At 56.9% G+C, this 14,915-nt stretch overlaps 1 protein-coding gene across 1 annotated transcript in view; it reads left to right on the top strand.

Annotated features, from left to right (window-relative positions):
- Positions 1-14,915, top strand: part of SPTB (spectrin beta, erythrocytic) — a 123,806-nt gene that overhangs the window by 100,648 nt on the left and 8,243 nt on the right. Inside the window, exons 24-32 of the mRNA XM_032344489.1 lie at positions 237-367; positions 1,287-1,491; positions 1,762-2,136; positions 3,740-3,984; positions 5,153-5,291; positions 5,743-5,827; positions 6,659-6,855; positions 7,156-7,205; positions 7,671-7,749. Of these exons, the coding sequence (XP_032200380.1) occupies positions 237-367; positions 1,287-1,491; positions 1,762-2,136; positions 3,740-3,984; positions 5,153-5,291; positions 5,743-5,827; positions 6,659-6,855; positions 7,156-7,205; positions 7,671-7,749 (1,506 nt within the window). The remainder of the gene's footprint in view (positions 1-236; positions 368-1,286; positions 1,492-1,761; positions 2,137-3,739; positions 3,985-5,152; positions 5,292-5,742; positions 5,828-6,658; positions 6,856-7,155; positions 7,206-7,670; positions 7,750-14,915) is intronic.

Below are 14,915 nucleotides of genomic sequence, written 5' to 3'. Positions count from 1 at the left end.
ATGAGGTGAGTCACCTCTAAGGAAGTTTTCACAGGGTCAGATCGGAGCTGGGCCTGGGAGGGTAGGCATCAGAGAAGATCAAGAGGAAGGCGGGGTGTTGCCGAGGAACGAGTAGCAAGAAGGAAGCGTGCACCACTCTCCTGTGAGGGTCCTCCTAGCCTGGCTGCACCCCCCATTCTGCACCCCAGTCTCGGGCACCTCTGGGAGCAAGTGCCCTGAGAGTCACTGCCTCCTAGGACGAAGAGAGCGCCATCGTGATGCTGAAGCGGCATTTGAGGCAGCAGCACGCGCTGGAGGAATACGGGAGGAACATCAAGCAGCTGGCCGCCAGGGCCCAGGGCCTCCTGTCCGCGGGCCACCCTGAGGGGTGCGTGTGCCACTGGAGTGACTTGGCCGGGTGATGGACATCAGGCTGGGGGACCCCACCAGCTGGGATCCCTTCAGGTCTAAGGGGGAAAACAGCAACAGTTTGGGGAAGAACTGGGTTGGAGACCACTGCTTTCTGGACTGCTAATTGGCCTAATTGCAATTCATGCCTTGGTTTTGCATGAACAGGGCCAACTAAGGCCTGGTTTTCAAGGTCAGAAAATATGATAGCGAAGCTACCCTCTCAGTGAACCAAGAGTTCCAGTCTTTTGAAGAATTAGATTATGCTAAGAGACACTGGAGAGTAACTTTGCTTTTCTCTTTATGGTCCAGAAAGCACCTCAGGATCTCCCAGTGTCTCAGCAAGAATCATTATATAGGCATGAAGGTAGAAAACCTATATCCATCTGGTCAGTGGGTCTGCTGGGCCAGACCCATCGGGCTGCTCCCCCAGGCACAGCCCAGACCTCAGCTGCCTGCAGGGCTTCCACAGCTGTGGGGCTTCAGCAGCCACCCCAGCATCTCCTGAGGAGCCCCAGGGATTGAGCCCCATCCCTGCTGCCCTTGGAGCCGGGCTGCCAGTGCTGCTCCATCAGCCTCCTTGGGAGATAATGGAGGAGGTCCCTTTTGTCTCCCTGAGCTTCCTGGAATGAGGGACAATGCTGGGAGGCACACTGTCCAGACAGGACACATTTCTGTCCTCTCCTGAGGCATTCTGGTCCATGGGATGGTTCTCCACACCCCCCCCCCACCCAAAACTTCCCAGGAAAAACTGCTCTCGTCCCGCCTAGTTCCCCTCCCCAGCTTTCCCTGCCACGGGGCTGGGGAGAAGTAGATGTGCCCCCTCCGAGCTGTAGGGCTCCACAGAGCTCTGGACTCTCTACCTTCGTCTCTGAGTGCTTTCTGGTTTTGAATTCCAGGGAGCAGATCATACGACTTCAGGGGCAAGTGGACAAGCAGTACGCAGGGCTGAAGGAGGTAGCCGAAGAACGCAGGCGGAAGCTGGAGAACATGTATCACCTGTTCCAGCTGAAGAGGGAGACAGATGACTTGGAGCAGTGGATTTCAGAAAAGGAGCTGGTGGCCTCCTCCCCTGAGATGGGGCAAGACTTTGACCATGTTACTGTGAGTACTCACAGTGACTGCTCTCTGTCTTCCTTCAACACCAGAGACACAGGTGCAGTCAGGTCAGACACACACACGCGCGCGTGCACACACACACACAGTGCTACGCAGAGCTGGAGACACACTGCCCCTGAGCCCACGCTTCCCCAGGAAGGTGTGGCCCCAGGTGGTTGTGGTTCCCGCCTTGTGAAAGTCTGCGGCTAGGGAGATGACATCACACACCCCAGCCCTAGGCCCCGATAACCACCTTTGTGTTTCCCCCATGTCCAGCTGCTCCGGGACAAGTTCCGGGACTTTGCCCGTGAGACGGGGGCAATTGGGCAGGAGCGGGTGGACAACGTGAACATCATCATCGAGCAGCTCATCGACGCCGGCCACAGCGAGGCGGCCACGATTGCCGAGTGGAAGGATGGGCTAAACGAAATGTGGGCAGACCTACTGGAGCTCATTGACACGCGCATGCAGCTGCTGGCCGCCTCCTACGACCTGCACCGCTACTTCTACACGGGCACGGAGATCCTGGGCCTCATTGATGAGAAGCACCGAGAGCTGCCCGAGGACGTGGGGCTGGACGCCAGCACGGCCGAGTCCTTCCACCGGGTGCACACGGCCTTCGAGCGGGAGCTCCACCTGCTGGAACTGCAGGTGCCTTCTGTCCCCTGCTGTCCATCCCCACCCACCCCCCCACCCCCTGCAGGCTCCAGGGACCTGCTGTCCACCTCTTCCCCAGGGGCTCGGGGGTGTCAGCCTCTGGAATAGACACCAGCAAATTTCACCTCTTTCAAAAGGCAACAGCTTGGGGCAGAAAGGCTGGGAGCTGTGGCTTTCAGTCATTCTTTAGCTTCAGAAGTAGTTCTTCAATCTGAAACCTCACAAAAATCTAAGGCATCAAATACCTAAAAATGCTCGGTGTCTGGCTGTGCCACAGCATTCCTGGCAGACTCGCACACGGTGCATTTCCAGCACTCGGTGCTGGTGTCAGCATCGCACTCTGTCCCATACTCCAGAGCTACGTAGAAACATCATCTGCTCTTTATAGATGAGGAAAGCAAGGCACGGAGCGTAAATGAGCTCCCTGGAACATCTGGACAGTGCCGCCAGGATTCGGATTTGGGTGTCCTGGCTCTAGACCCCATGCCCTCAGCCACTGGGCTGTTCAGTCTTTCCACATGGGAGCTGGTGGGGCAGGGGGGTACCCCAGGAACTACTGAGACCTGCTCCTCCCATCACTGGGGTGGTCCCTGAGACACTGTTGCAGGCCCGTAGGGCTCCACAGAACTTGGTGTGATGGAAAGGGTGAGAGCAGGGGGCCCCTGCTGCATAGGCCCCAGGAGCCCTGCAGAGGCCCCAGGAGAGACGGGCTGGCTGTGGAGTCCTGTGTCCACCCAGCGGAGCTCAGAGATAAAACACCGAGGTGGGTCGGGCCCTGGTTCACTCAGAAGAGAAGCTCCTGGGCGCCTGGGTGGCTCAGTGGGTTAAAGCCTCCGCCTTCGGCTCAGGTCATGATCCCAGGGTCCTGGGATCGAGGCCCGCATCAGGCTCTCATGGGAGCCTGCTTCCTCCTCTCTCTCTGCCTGCTTCTCTGCCTACTTGTGATCTCCGTCTGTCAAATAAATAAATAAAATCTTTAAAAAAAAAAAAAAAAAAAAAAAGAAGAGAAGCTCCTGGGAATGTCATCCAGCTGGTGGTGGGGCCTGCCCTGCAGCCCTTGGGCTTCAGGGGTGCTGTAGCTCCTGAGGGGGGCACAGCCCACTGAAGTCTCAGGAATGAGGCCTCATTGCACCAGGACTGGCCTCAGACAGGGGACCTGGGAGAGCCGCTCCCTTGGACAGGCAGCTTATGGAGAGGTTAAGAACAGGGAATCCAGTCTGCACCCCTCAGGCCACTCACTTAGGCTCCCTGTACCTCAGTTTCTTCATCTCAAAAACAAGGATCACAGTAGTACCTCTTTCATAGGGTGCCTGTGAAGCATGCCTGGCACATAGTTACTATTATTACAGTACTTCAGGGGAGACCAAAGGGCACAGAGTCCCTTTCACTCTTATATCCTCATCAAAACCCAAAGGATGGCTTGGGTCCATAGAGGCCAAAACAAGGAGACTTCTCCCCCAGCATTAGTGGAAGGCTGAAGATCTTGCCTTCCAGAAGAGACCTGGGGAGGGAGACCCAGAGGAGGGAGACCCCTTGCCCAGCAGAGGCCCAAGGCACATCTTTCTGGGGAACGACATTCAGTTTTGCCCAACCACAGGTCCAGCAGTTCCAGGATGTGGCCGGCCGCCTGCAGAAGGCATATGCTGGGGAGAAAGCAGAGACCATCCAGAACAAGGAGCAAGAAGTGTCCGCCGCCTGGCAAGCGCTGCTTGAAGCCTGTGCTGGCCGCCGCACCCAGCTGGTAGACACGGCAGACAAGTTCCGCTTCTTCAGCATGGCCCGGGACCTCCTCTCCTGGATGGAAAGCGTCATCCGGCAGATTGAGACCCAGGAGAAGCCTAGGTAAGGGGGACATCCTCAGGACAGCCCCACCCCTCAGCCCCTTTGTCCCCAAGGCTGGCAGAGCAGGCCGCTGCCCTGCGACTCCTCCTTGGGGGACCATCTTGGACTGTGGGAGCACCTGAGATTGGGTCTAGGGAGAAACGGAGTAGCTTAGCTTCTCCTGAGGGCACCGATCATTTCAGAGTAAAGGGAGCCCTGAGAGTGGCAAGAAAGACCTCTGCCATTCAGACCTGATGGCATGGCAGTGACCACAGCTGTCAGGGAAAGTAAGCACTTTGCACACCCAAAGCTGGGCAGGTCCGAGCCTATGTATCAGCCCCGTGCTGGGATGCAGAAGCCATTTTCCCCAAGCTCCAGAAGGAGCTAATTATGCATGTGAGGTGGGGGCGGGGGGGGTTCATGGCAGTGAGAACCTCGGCAGGGAGCAGCTCTCCAGGGGACTGTCTCGCTGGCAGTGGTCATTGGCCCATCTCTGTCCCTCTGCCCTGGAGTGCCCGTCATGGCCAAGACTTTATACTTTACATCCTTATTCAGAATGCGCTTCGCATAACATACCATTCGGCCACTAATGTGTCCCGTTCAGGGGTTTTCTCAACATCACCGGGTATGGCCCTCACCACATTCTAAATTTAGAAGACTTTCATCACCCCAGAAAGAATCCCAGTACCCGTTAGCAGTCATCACCCCACAGTTCCCTCCTCCCCCGAGCTCCTGGCAACCACGAGTCTAGTTTCCGTTTCTCTAGATTTGCCTGTCCTAGATTTGTCCTAGAAGGGGACTCTTACAGTACGTGGTCCTTTGGGACTAGCTCGTTTCACTTAGTACAAACCTTTTAAGGTTCATCCATGTTATAGCGAGGATCAGAACCTCATTCCTTTTTATTCTCAAATAATATTCCCAGGCTCCTTCTGGGGTCCCCAAACCCCTGACTCATCCCCTGCCAACTGACCAGCGGAAGACACTAGGGCATCAATGTTCCCCCTGGGGCTAGGCTGGCAGAGGACTCCCTGGCTGGCCAGAGAGAGAGGAGGAAGTGGGGTCAGAGTCCCAGGCAGGTGGAAGGCGGCCCTCTGTGGTCTAGACTTGACATCAGGCAGGCCAGAGTCACCCAGAGTTTCCTTCTTCCTCAAACTCCCTCCCTGACCCTTGACCCCCCTTCATCCCCCAGGGATGTCTCCTCAGTGGAACTGCTCATGAAGTATCACCAGGGCATCAAGGCAGAGATCGACACCCGGAGCAAGAACTTCAGCGCCTGCCTAGAGCTGGGGGAGTCCCTGCTGGAGAGGCAGCACCAGGCCTCGGAGGAGGTGAGAAGACAGTGGGTGACGGGGAGCCTTGCCTGCATTCTCGCTGGGCTGGACAGTTTCCTGGGAGGGAGCTGTGGGCCATGGGTTCTCTGAGGAGACTCTCTCACTCGTGGAGCGTCAGAGCTGTGTGCAGGCCCAGGGATTGGGGCCCCATCGGCCCCAGCCAAGGCTGGCAGCTTAGTAGAGGAGAGCGGGCTCATAGCCCACCTAGCCACCCACATGTGTGCATGCTGTGGCGTTGGCAAGACCCATTTCCTAGGAGAGGCACACGTGCCTCAGAGAGGTTAAGTCACTTGCCCAAGGTAGCACAGCTGGCTAGTGGCAGGGCCAGGACTTGAAGTGAGGTCCTTGTGACCAAACTCAGCATGCTTTGCAGGACGCATTTGCACACCACCTCAGACAAGGCGAAGGTTTACTAAAAGCCTGAGCTCTTCTCCCTTCCTTCCCACAGATTAGTGAGAAACTGAAGCAGGTGCTATCCAGGAGGAAGGAGATGGATGAGAAGTGGGAGGACCGCCAGGAACAGCTCCGCATGCGTGAGTACACCCAGAACTTGGGGGGGGGGGCAGACTCCTGCTGAGGTGGGGGCGGGGCAGGAGTGATTTTTACCTCCTAGAGAGGAGACCCCAGAATGCCACCCATCAGCAAGGTTCTGGAGCCAAGGGCCTCGGGGGTCCACACAGAGGAGCCGCATAGACACGCTGCTGGCTGCCCACCTCTAACCAGCCCGCATGCCCTCTCCCTGCTTGCCGTCGGTCCCGCCTGGGTCCAGGCAGAACATGAGTGACTCAGCTTCTGCCGGGAGGACACCACCACCATGTGCCAGGCTGCTGTCCCTGAAGCCGGGGGGAGGGGTCAGGTTAAGGCTCTAGCACCTCCCACTGCTGGATCTGAGGCATGTCAGACACAGAGCTCTGTCATCTGCAGCTGGAGACCGAGGAAAGGGAAAGTCCTACCACTCAGGAGGGAGCTGCACGCAAGCCAGGAGGGCCTGACAGCCCCGCGGCTGCTTGGGCACAATTATGGGAGGCAGCCAAGGACTGGGAAGCAAGCGTGTAGGGCAAAAGGCTGCTTGTCAAAAGGGGATTCTAAGCTACATTTTTTTCCAACAGAGTTTGTTCTATTTCATGTGTTTTTCCAATATAACTATGGATTGGAGATGAGGAAACCCTCCCCCATGTGGCATGGGATCGAGTGGTCTCAGGCAGTAGGTCACCGCTGAGCAGGGTGTCCCCATGGTTCAGGGACCCCTGTGAGGGCCTCCTGCCTGACCACCAGCTCCTCGTCTGTGGAGCAGCTCACTGCTGAGTGCTAACAGGCCCTTCTTGGGCCCTGTGGGTGGGTCTGTGGCTTGTTCCCCGTTGCAGTACTGGAAGTGTGCCAGTTCTCGAGGGATGCCTCTGTGGCCGAAGCGTGGCTGATCGCCCAGGAGCCCTACCTGGCCAGCCGGGACTTTGGACACACGGTGGATGGTGTGGAGAAGCTTATCAGGAGGCATGAGGCTTTTGAGAAGTCCACGGCCAGCTGGGCAGAGCGCTTTGCCGCCCTGGAGAAGCCCACCACGGTGAGCTGGGAATGCGTACTGGGAGGCCCCACAGCCACACCTCAGAGGAGGGGGGACCTCAAGTCGAACTCTGAGCCTGTTATTGGGCACACGCGGACAGTATACAAGGCTTGGCGAGGGGCAGAGTGGGAAGGAAATAGGAGACGTAGAAAGCACTTCCGAATGCAAAAGATAAAGGCGGTAATTTCTAAAAGAACAAACACCAGGTGCGTGGGGAGCTGTGTTTAGGGAAGGCTGTCAAGCAGTGAGAGCCTCTTCTCTGTGGCTACTCTGATACCCTGGGTCTTTTCTTCCCCTTAGCTTGAGCTAAAAGAACGCCAGACCCCAGACAGACCCGAAGAGGAGAGTGGGTAAGTGGAGGACCAGGCGGATTGAGCAGGAGCGTTCTGCCAAGGAGGATGGGTGGGAAGGGAGAGGGAAGGTGCTTTTCATCAGAAACAGGCCCCCGGATGTCTTAATAATTCCTCTCACACCTAGACCACTAGCCAGAGAAGTCTGGGGTGTCTGCAGGCTAAAGGCCTAGAGGAGCTTGTGTTTCCCCCAAATCACGGGTAGTCTGAAGGCCTGGTGCAGGCAGAAACGGCCCCCTGCTCTGGGAGCCACTGAACACATGCTCCAGAGGCCATTCTGCCTTCAACTGTGTCCATTTCTGAAGAGTCTGCCATGGTGTTTCCAATTCAGCAGTTCCTTGCTGAGAGCCTGTTGCTGGGAGGCCGGGACCAGGAGAGAGCGGACAGGCTCCTGGTGGGAAGAGCAGGAAGCCAGGCACTGGCTTCGGGGAGGCAGTTTCTAAAGAGGGGCTGGGTCTTCCACAGGCCTCAAGAGGAAGAAGGGGAGACAGCAGGGGAGGCTCCCCGAGGTCCGCATCGCGCAGCCACCGAGAGAACGTCCCCGGTCAGTTTCCTGTCCTATTTGTCTGGTTCCTGGGAGTCTTTGCTGCCGGAGCCCTCCCATCCCTACTAGGCTCGGCCAGGGCAGAACGCGAGGACAGGCTGTACCACCCACGCTTCCAGACTCCTCTTCCACATCAGTCTTCCTTTTCACTTAGGTTTTCTTAATTTCTAGAATAATTGCCCTCCTTCCTTCACCCCAAAGACACTGACATGCCAGCCCACTGACATGACTCTTTTTAGTTTGATTTTATCTAGTCTAATAAATTTTATTGTACAAATACATCACTATCTACGTTAGGAGAAAGAGTTGATCCAGGGAAGGTTTATTTTTATTTACCATCCCATCATTCTCCTGTGTTCCGTCTTACTCCGTCTTTAACCCAGCATGCCCTACACACACATTCACACACACACACACACATTCTCTCTCTCTCACACACACACACACACACACACACTCACACTCACATATCCACAGACCATCTGACCTCACCTGCCCCAGCCGTGGGCATTCAGGACAGTGAAGGGGGGACACCCAACCCTCCAGCAGATCCCTCCTTCCTACCCTGAGCCCCCCCCCTTTGCTCCCCCCGCCCCCGGCCTAATGCCTATGGGTGGGTTTGGATGTAGAGCTGGCTCTGAAGCAGAACAGACGTCAGGGAGCCCTGCTGGAGCAAAAGAGAGCCCGAGGGCTTCCGCGTCACAGGGCCAGTCCCCCAACCTTGTAGAAAAGGAGGGTGCGGCAGAGTCTCGACTGATGGAAGTGTTGGGAGGGTCCAAGATAGACCAGCTGCCAAAGGTGTGGGGCACATGGCTTCGGAAGGAATAGGTCCATTAGCTGAAAAGACCCAGGGTGTCCGTGCAGGGAGCCTGAGGCTATAACCCCAATTTTGGAGAAATGCTCTGGGGAGCAGCTAAGAAGACGAGACTTCAGCATGTGCCTTGCATGGCTCACCAGTGCATGCGCCCCACCTGTCCAGCTGCCCGCTGGAGCTTGCCTGAACTTTTAGGGAGATTGGTATTCTAGGTGGAAATCTCTGATACACCAGCCACCCCCAGAAAAATGCACCTACAATGCGTATTTCCCATGCAGAATCCCCATCAGGTCTGTATCTCAGCTCTTCTCACACTTCTGAGAGTCACACACACCCCCTCCCACGCCGAGCACCCTCTGTGGCCTCCAGCCTGGCCAGAGGCCTCCCTTTCTGAGCTGCACCGGCCCGTCATGTCCAGCAGAGGGCATTCCTGGGCTCCCGATGGAGGGCCTCTCCCAGAAGTGCCCTCTGAAGCGCCATCACCGCATGTGGGGTCTCTGGTGGACTTCATCCCAGCCCCTTTTTCCCAGAGACAGCCCCTCCTGGAAGGAGCAAGAACTCTGGGGGCTGGCAGGAACAGTGGACGCTGGGGCTGGGACTGGGACTGTCACACACCGCCCGTGCTTCGGCTGTCCATCCCTGTGTGTCTCCGTGCAGTGGCTTCCTGGGTCTGCGGGCTCCTTTGTGACTACCTGTGCGACTCCGTGGTTTGTGTCGTGTACGTCTGTGCAAATGGAATTATGTGTGCATCAGAGCTGCCTCTGTCCAGCGCCTGAATGTCACTGGGTTTGGGGAAATAAAATCTGCTTGGACCTGAGTATCTCTGGAAGGAGGGAATGAGCCTACATTTGAGACCCTTCCCAGAGAGCCGGCCACTGCGCCAGAGGGGAAAATACCTGTGTTTGGTACAGGAAGAAACCAGATGGCAAATCCAGGGAACACCAGGCCTGAGGCCTCATGGAAACAAATTCCCTGCCACTTCTCATTTCTGAGCCCTTTGTTGGGCTTTATGAGGATCTGCAATTGGTCTTTGACCTGAGAAGAGAGGAAAATGGGTCCCATGAGCCTGGGACACCTTTACAGAAACCACAGGCTTCTCCTGGGAAAGGCTGGCAGTGCGCTGCCCCTTCTCTCTGGCCTGGCCTGGGGCACGGTGGCTCTCCTGCTGTCCCCTATGTGTGGTCTGGTGTGGGCACCCTGTAGAATAGAACCATGTGGTGTTGCTTTCTGTGAAACCTGTCACTAGTGCATGCTGGCTTCCTGCTTGGGGGAGCAGATGGGAGTGGGCCAGGCACCTGAACCCCTGCCTAGCCGGCTACACAGCACGGTGGGGGTGGGGAGCAGCCTGCTGGCCCCAGCTCAGCCCTCCCTCTCCCGGCTGCGGGCGTGCCACTCCACCTCAGTCTTTTCCTCAAGCACCTCACCATACAATGAATTGCCTCCCTCACTCCCTTTCCACATTAGAGCATGTTCTGGTTAAAAAAAAAAAAAAAAAAAAAAGCATTCATACAGGTAAGTGTGTAAGTATGTATGCGGCCACGCAGAAAAAACAAGGTATCACGAAAGCCAAAACTTCTGGAGTGGAAGTCAGGACTTTGGGTTCCAGTCCCTAATTCTGGGGGAGACGTCCTGCATGATTTTAGACAAACCGCCTAATCCTCCTGGGTCCCCTCACCTTTATAAAGCCCTCTCTTGGGGATTACAGAAAGTCTAGAACATTCCTGTGTGTCAAAAATGTACCAAAATAAAGGAGAGGCTGGAAGAGGTGGGTTTCCCCTCTCTCTTCTGGTCTCATCCTTAGTTTTGAGGAGCCTGTTCACTTGTCAGGTGCTAGTTGGTGTGAGGCTGGAGAGGGCAAGGAGGTCAAGGGCTGGGGGATTTGCCTTCATCCTCGTTTGGCGGAGAGAGGCAGGGTTGAGCCTCAGCTCTGGTGGGGGGTGGGGGGGTCTGTGCTCTGAAGATGGCCCCAGGGTGCTGGATGGGTGCCTGGCAGCAAGCTGAGCCATCCCCCTTCCTCTTAGTGCCTGGGGCACTGTCACCCTAATCCCCCTGCCTTGTGTTTCTCCCCTTCATTCAGGGTGTGGATCTAGAAGGGGCTGGGGAGTCTTGTTAAGCACCCTCGTCTTCCAGAGCCTGGGGGCCTGAGAGTCCCTGGTCTAGTATCTGTGGTGACACGTGGTTGATTTCACAGCAGACAGACGGTTTCACAGTGGGTCCAAGTCACTCCGGACTTAAGGGTCCCCGACAGGGCTTGGATGTCTGCTGCGCACTGCATGTTTCTTGGCTTTGGGATGGGAATTGGGGCCTGCGTGAGGAACTCTCCCAGTGGGGCAGCTGTGACCATGGAAGGGACATCCCTGAAAGGGACTGGTGTTCCTAGGGGCTGTGACCACAAGAGCAACGAGTCAGTCCTCAGAGTCACGGGGTGGTGGCACGTGAGGGTACTCGAGCGAGCAACTGCTGGGTGCTGTTGCTCTCGGGCCCCTTCGTCAGCTGCCCAGGGAGAGCTCTGACCACGCGCAGCCCACAGACGGCACTCTCAGCGCGCCCTTCCCAGACTGCCCGCTGCTGGCTGCCCCAGGGAGGCCTGGGCGGCTCATCTGGGAGGAGGGCGGGGAGGAGGGCGGGCAGTTGGGCTGCCTAGGTCCCCCGCCCCTCCCTTTCAAGGTCTCAGAGGTCACCGTGGCTTCAGGGAAATGACCGGCACTTGCAGATGTGAGGGGCGTGTGCCCGGTGCTGAGCGGGCTCTGGGTCACAGCCAGGATACCTTTCAGACCATGCCTGGTTGGCTCTGGCCACTGTCGCCCCCTTGGCAGGCTGGGCAGCTCCCCTCTGAGCGGCCTCCCTGGCGAGCAGCCTGAAGCTTTACTCCGAGGCCAGAGGCTGGGCTCCGCTTCCTTGGACGGAAGGGACGTGGGTGTGTGTGGAGCAGCTGTGTTTCTTCGTGCCCGAGCAAGCTTTCCCCATCTTTCCTCCCCGCCCCGTGAGGCCCAACAGAGCTGCTGCTTCAGGCGTTTGTCAGCCCAGGCGAATCCCATTTGTTCATAAGGAGCAGAAGGGGCCTGGAGAGGACCTGTTTTCCCCAAACCTGGGAGTGGCCCTGTCTCCCCCAGATGCCTGAATCAGTGGTGGCGAGACTGAGGTTTGCCTGCAGTCTGGCCCTGCACCCTGCCACTCCGGGCTCCTTCTGGACCTGTGTCCGCTGCTGGGTGTGTCCAGCTCTCTGTGCTGTGGCCACACGTGACCCTCCCGGCTGGGCTGCTCCAAAGGCCACCCCTAAATTCTTTCTTCCAAGCTGTGTTTCAGAGCATCCCAGATACTGACAGACTTGGGACGGAACCCAGTTAACACTGGAGGCATCTCAGAAATGGGGCTTGAAGCTGCCAGCTTAACCACTGGGCGTCGGAGCTGGATGGGGGAGTGGGCATCATTAATCTTTCTGAGTAACTGGCTCAGAGTCACCATGGGATGGAGCGGCCACCAGCTTCTCGAGGGCAGAGGGACCAGAAGAGCCCACACTGCTGGCAGGAATGATGAAGACCGCTCCCAAGGAAGCCTCCTCCTCCTCCCACTCATGGTGGCAGTGGCCCAGGTCTCCCCATCCCTGTCTGCGGGGACCCCGAACACTCCCTCTCCTTTCCCCTCCCTTCACCTGGTGCCTTCCTCCACCCTCATCATCTTCCCTGCCGGGCCAGTTGTCCTCTCAGGTGGATGGCTGGCCCCTGGGGTCCCATGTGGAGCCATTCTGCCCCCTCATCCCACCTCTCGTGACAGCTGCCCCCCAGCCGCTCCCGCCGGCTTCTCTCTGTAGGCATTTGTCTCTGCTCCCCCTGAGTTGCCATCTCTTCATTTCTTCTTTCAACTCAACAAAGCGTTTCTTTCCTTGTAAACAACTGTCTTCTGAACTGTCCTCCCAGCCCGCCTGCCCACAGTCCTTCCCGCCTCTTTCCCAGAGGACGAGCGCCCAGACGTCAGACACAAGGGGGAGCATGCAATTCTCGTCTGTAGAAGTGGCCGGCTTCCCTCACCACGTTTCATAGCCTTGCTTTGATTGCCTCAGGCATCCAGCCATAGGTCTTCCGTGGCCCCAAGCCCCTCTTCCGGGCCCTAAAGGTCTTCTCTGACTCATCCCACATCAGCGGGCTCGGCCCATTTTGATCAAGAACTGCGTCGCGTAGGTGCCCTCCTCTGGAGCGGTAGTTCCTGCCCCTCGTGCAGCAGGATTCTGTAGGAGAATGCGGAGTTCGGGACCTTGACTTTCCACTCACTAGATGTGTGGCTGAGCAAGTTACTCATCCCTCCTGACCCCCCTTTCCAGAATCTATAAAATAGGGGTGGTGATGATACGCCTCATAGGTGTGAGTATTGGGAGAGATAATATAGGTAGAACTTCTGGCATCTAGGAGAGTATCAGCCTTTATTTTTCCCTTCATTTTCTTCTGTCCCTCACTGCAGTCTTCCGTCTCTTAAAAGAAGCCTTCTCCATATGAATTCTAACATCCATTGCCAGAGCCCTCCCAAACCAACCCCCTCCCCCAGCGCCTCCCCCTTGATCTGCCCAAGTATGCATTCCAGGCTCAGTCCTCGCTGTGAGATCAGATGCAAGACCAGCACAGAATGGTGTCTTCAGCGGGGGTGGCGGGGGGACACCCTCATGGCCTGGTTCTCGCTTGTCAGCATCTCCTTTAGAGAGAAGCTCCCTCACTTGTGTTACCTTGCTTGTTAATACATCTTGAGTTCACTGAGAATCTTCTAGAACCTCCAAAACACCCTATGGTCCCAGGCCAGGTGATTTTTCTCATGGGAGCTGGAAAGTTGGCCATCTCTGTGCTGTCTTCTGCACCACCAGCTGGCTGGGCCTGGAAGTACACCTTCAGCTCCTTTAGTCCAGAGCAGAAATGTACCCATCTTTCCCCCACTTCTTGAACCTCCTTTGTGGTCCCCTGCATACTTCGCCTGCCCAGGCCAGCTTCCTAGCAAGGCAGGACCCTAAAAAGTCAAGACTTACAAGACTCTGAAAAGAGGTGGCCATCCCCTGCCCATCAGGAACTGAGAGGCCTCTCCCTGCTTGACTACTGTCCTGTGAGATCCTAAAAGCCTCTCCTGTCTGTGCCTTTTCTTCCGCTGATGTCCCCAAACCACAGGCAGTGCTGCCTGTCCTCTACCCTCCTCACGATCCCAGCAGCCAACACACACACACCTCCTCTCAGATGCCCCCACTTCAGCCACCTGTTTCCCAAACGGGAGAACCTGGCTCCACGTCCCTGATTCCAGCCCCCCAACCCGGGCTGTTCTCCCACAGGCAGTCACTCCCATTTACTGTCTAGACTGTGCAGCTGCTGCAGCCTGCCACCAAGAATTTCCTCCAGTCCCCCTCCTTTAGCCACCCCAAGTGGCATCCCCCGGCAAAGCACCCTCAGCAGTGTGGGTGAAATCTGTGCTCTGTCCTCGGGGGCGAGGGGCGAAAGCAGTGGGCCTCCTACCTTATAGGACAGAGGACAGGAGAGAGTCTTAGATCATCTCCCCTCTCCAGGGCCTTTCAGCAGAAACTGCCTGTCTCTACAGCCACACGAGTAGCCAGCTCTGGGCCCCACTCCTCACCCAGCCACCCTTCCTCCTGTTCTGCTCCCCACCCATCCCTCCCTTGTAGGGCGAGGCAGACTCTTCATATCGGAGCATGGCACAGTTCCAGGGGCAGCAGGAACATGCCCCCCCAACCTCCAACCCCTCCCCCAGCTTTCTTTTAGAAAGGGGGCTGGGAAAGTTAGATCCTTCTGGCCAAAGACCCTTCTGCCCCATCTTTCTCATCCGAGGCTCCTCCCTTAGCCCCAAAGAGCAGCTCGGCCAAACACTCCTCTCTCCTTCATGCTGGGCTCTTGCTCAGGCCTTGGCCTTCAGGACAGAGGGACAGAGTGGCTTTTAAGTTGTCTCCACACAAACAGTCAAGAGCACAGAAGAAACCTTTGCAGACGTTGGAAAACCCCATATTCTAAAACAATCCCATGACCTGGCTCTTTCACTTGTGACCTTGCAGGCCGTTGGCCTCTGAATGCCCCTGCTAGGGAGTGGCGGTCCGGCACTCAGGAGGAAGTAGAAGGAAGGTTAAGTTGAAGTCGGCAGTCCTGGAAAAATCTACCTTTATTTTCAGAGGACAGTTCCAGAAAGGAAGGAGAATGGCAGCACGGGGAGAATATGTGGGCACAGTCCCCAGTAAAACCAGTCTGCAGAGAGCAGAGGCTGAGCGAGAGAGGCACGAGGGTCTTCTCTGACCGCCCCCCCCCAAGCCCCTGCAGGTGCAGGGAAAGCTCTGGCCCATGACTAGGAGCAGTACAGCCAGATGGAGAGGTGGGAG

The sequence above is a fragment of the Mustela erminea genome, chromosome 5 (assembly GCF_009829155.1).
Source record: "Mustela erminea isolate mMusErm1 chromosome 5, mMusErm1.Pri, whole genome shotgun sequence".
NCBI classification, from domain to species: Eukaryota; Metazoa; Chordata; class Mammalia; order Carnivora; family Mustelidae; genus Mustela; species Mustela erminea.
This window is presented reverse-complemented; position numbering and strand designations above follow the sequence as displayed.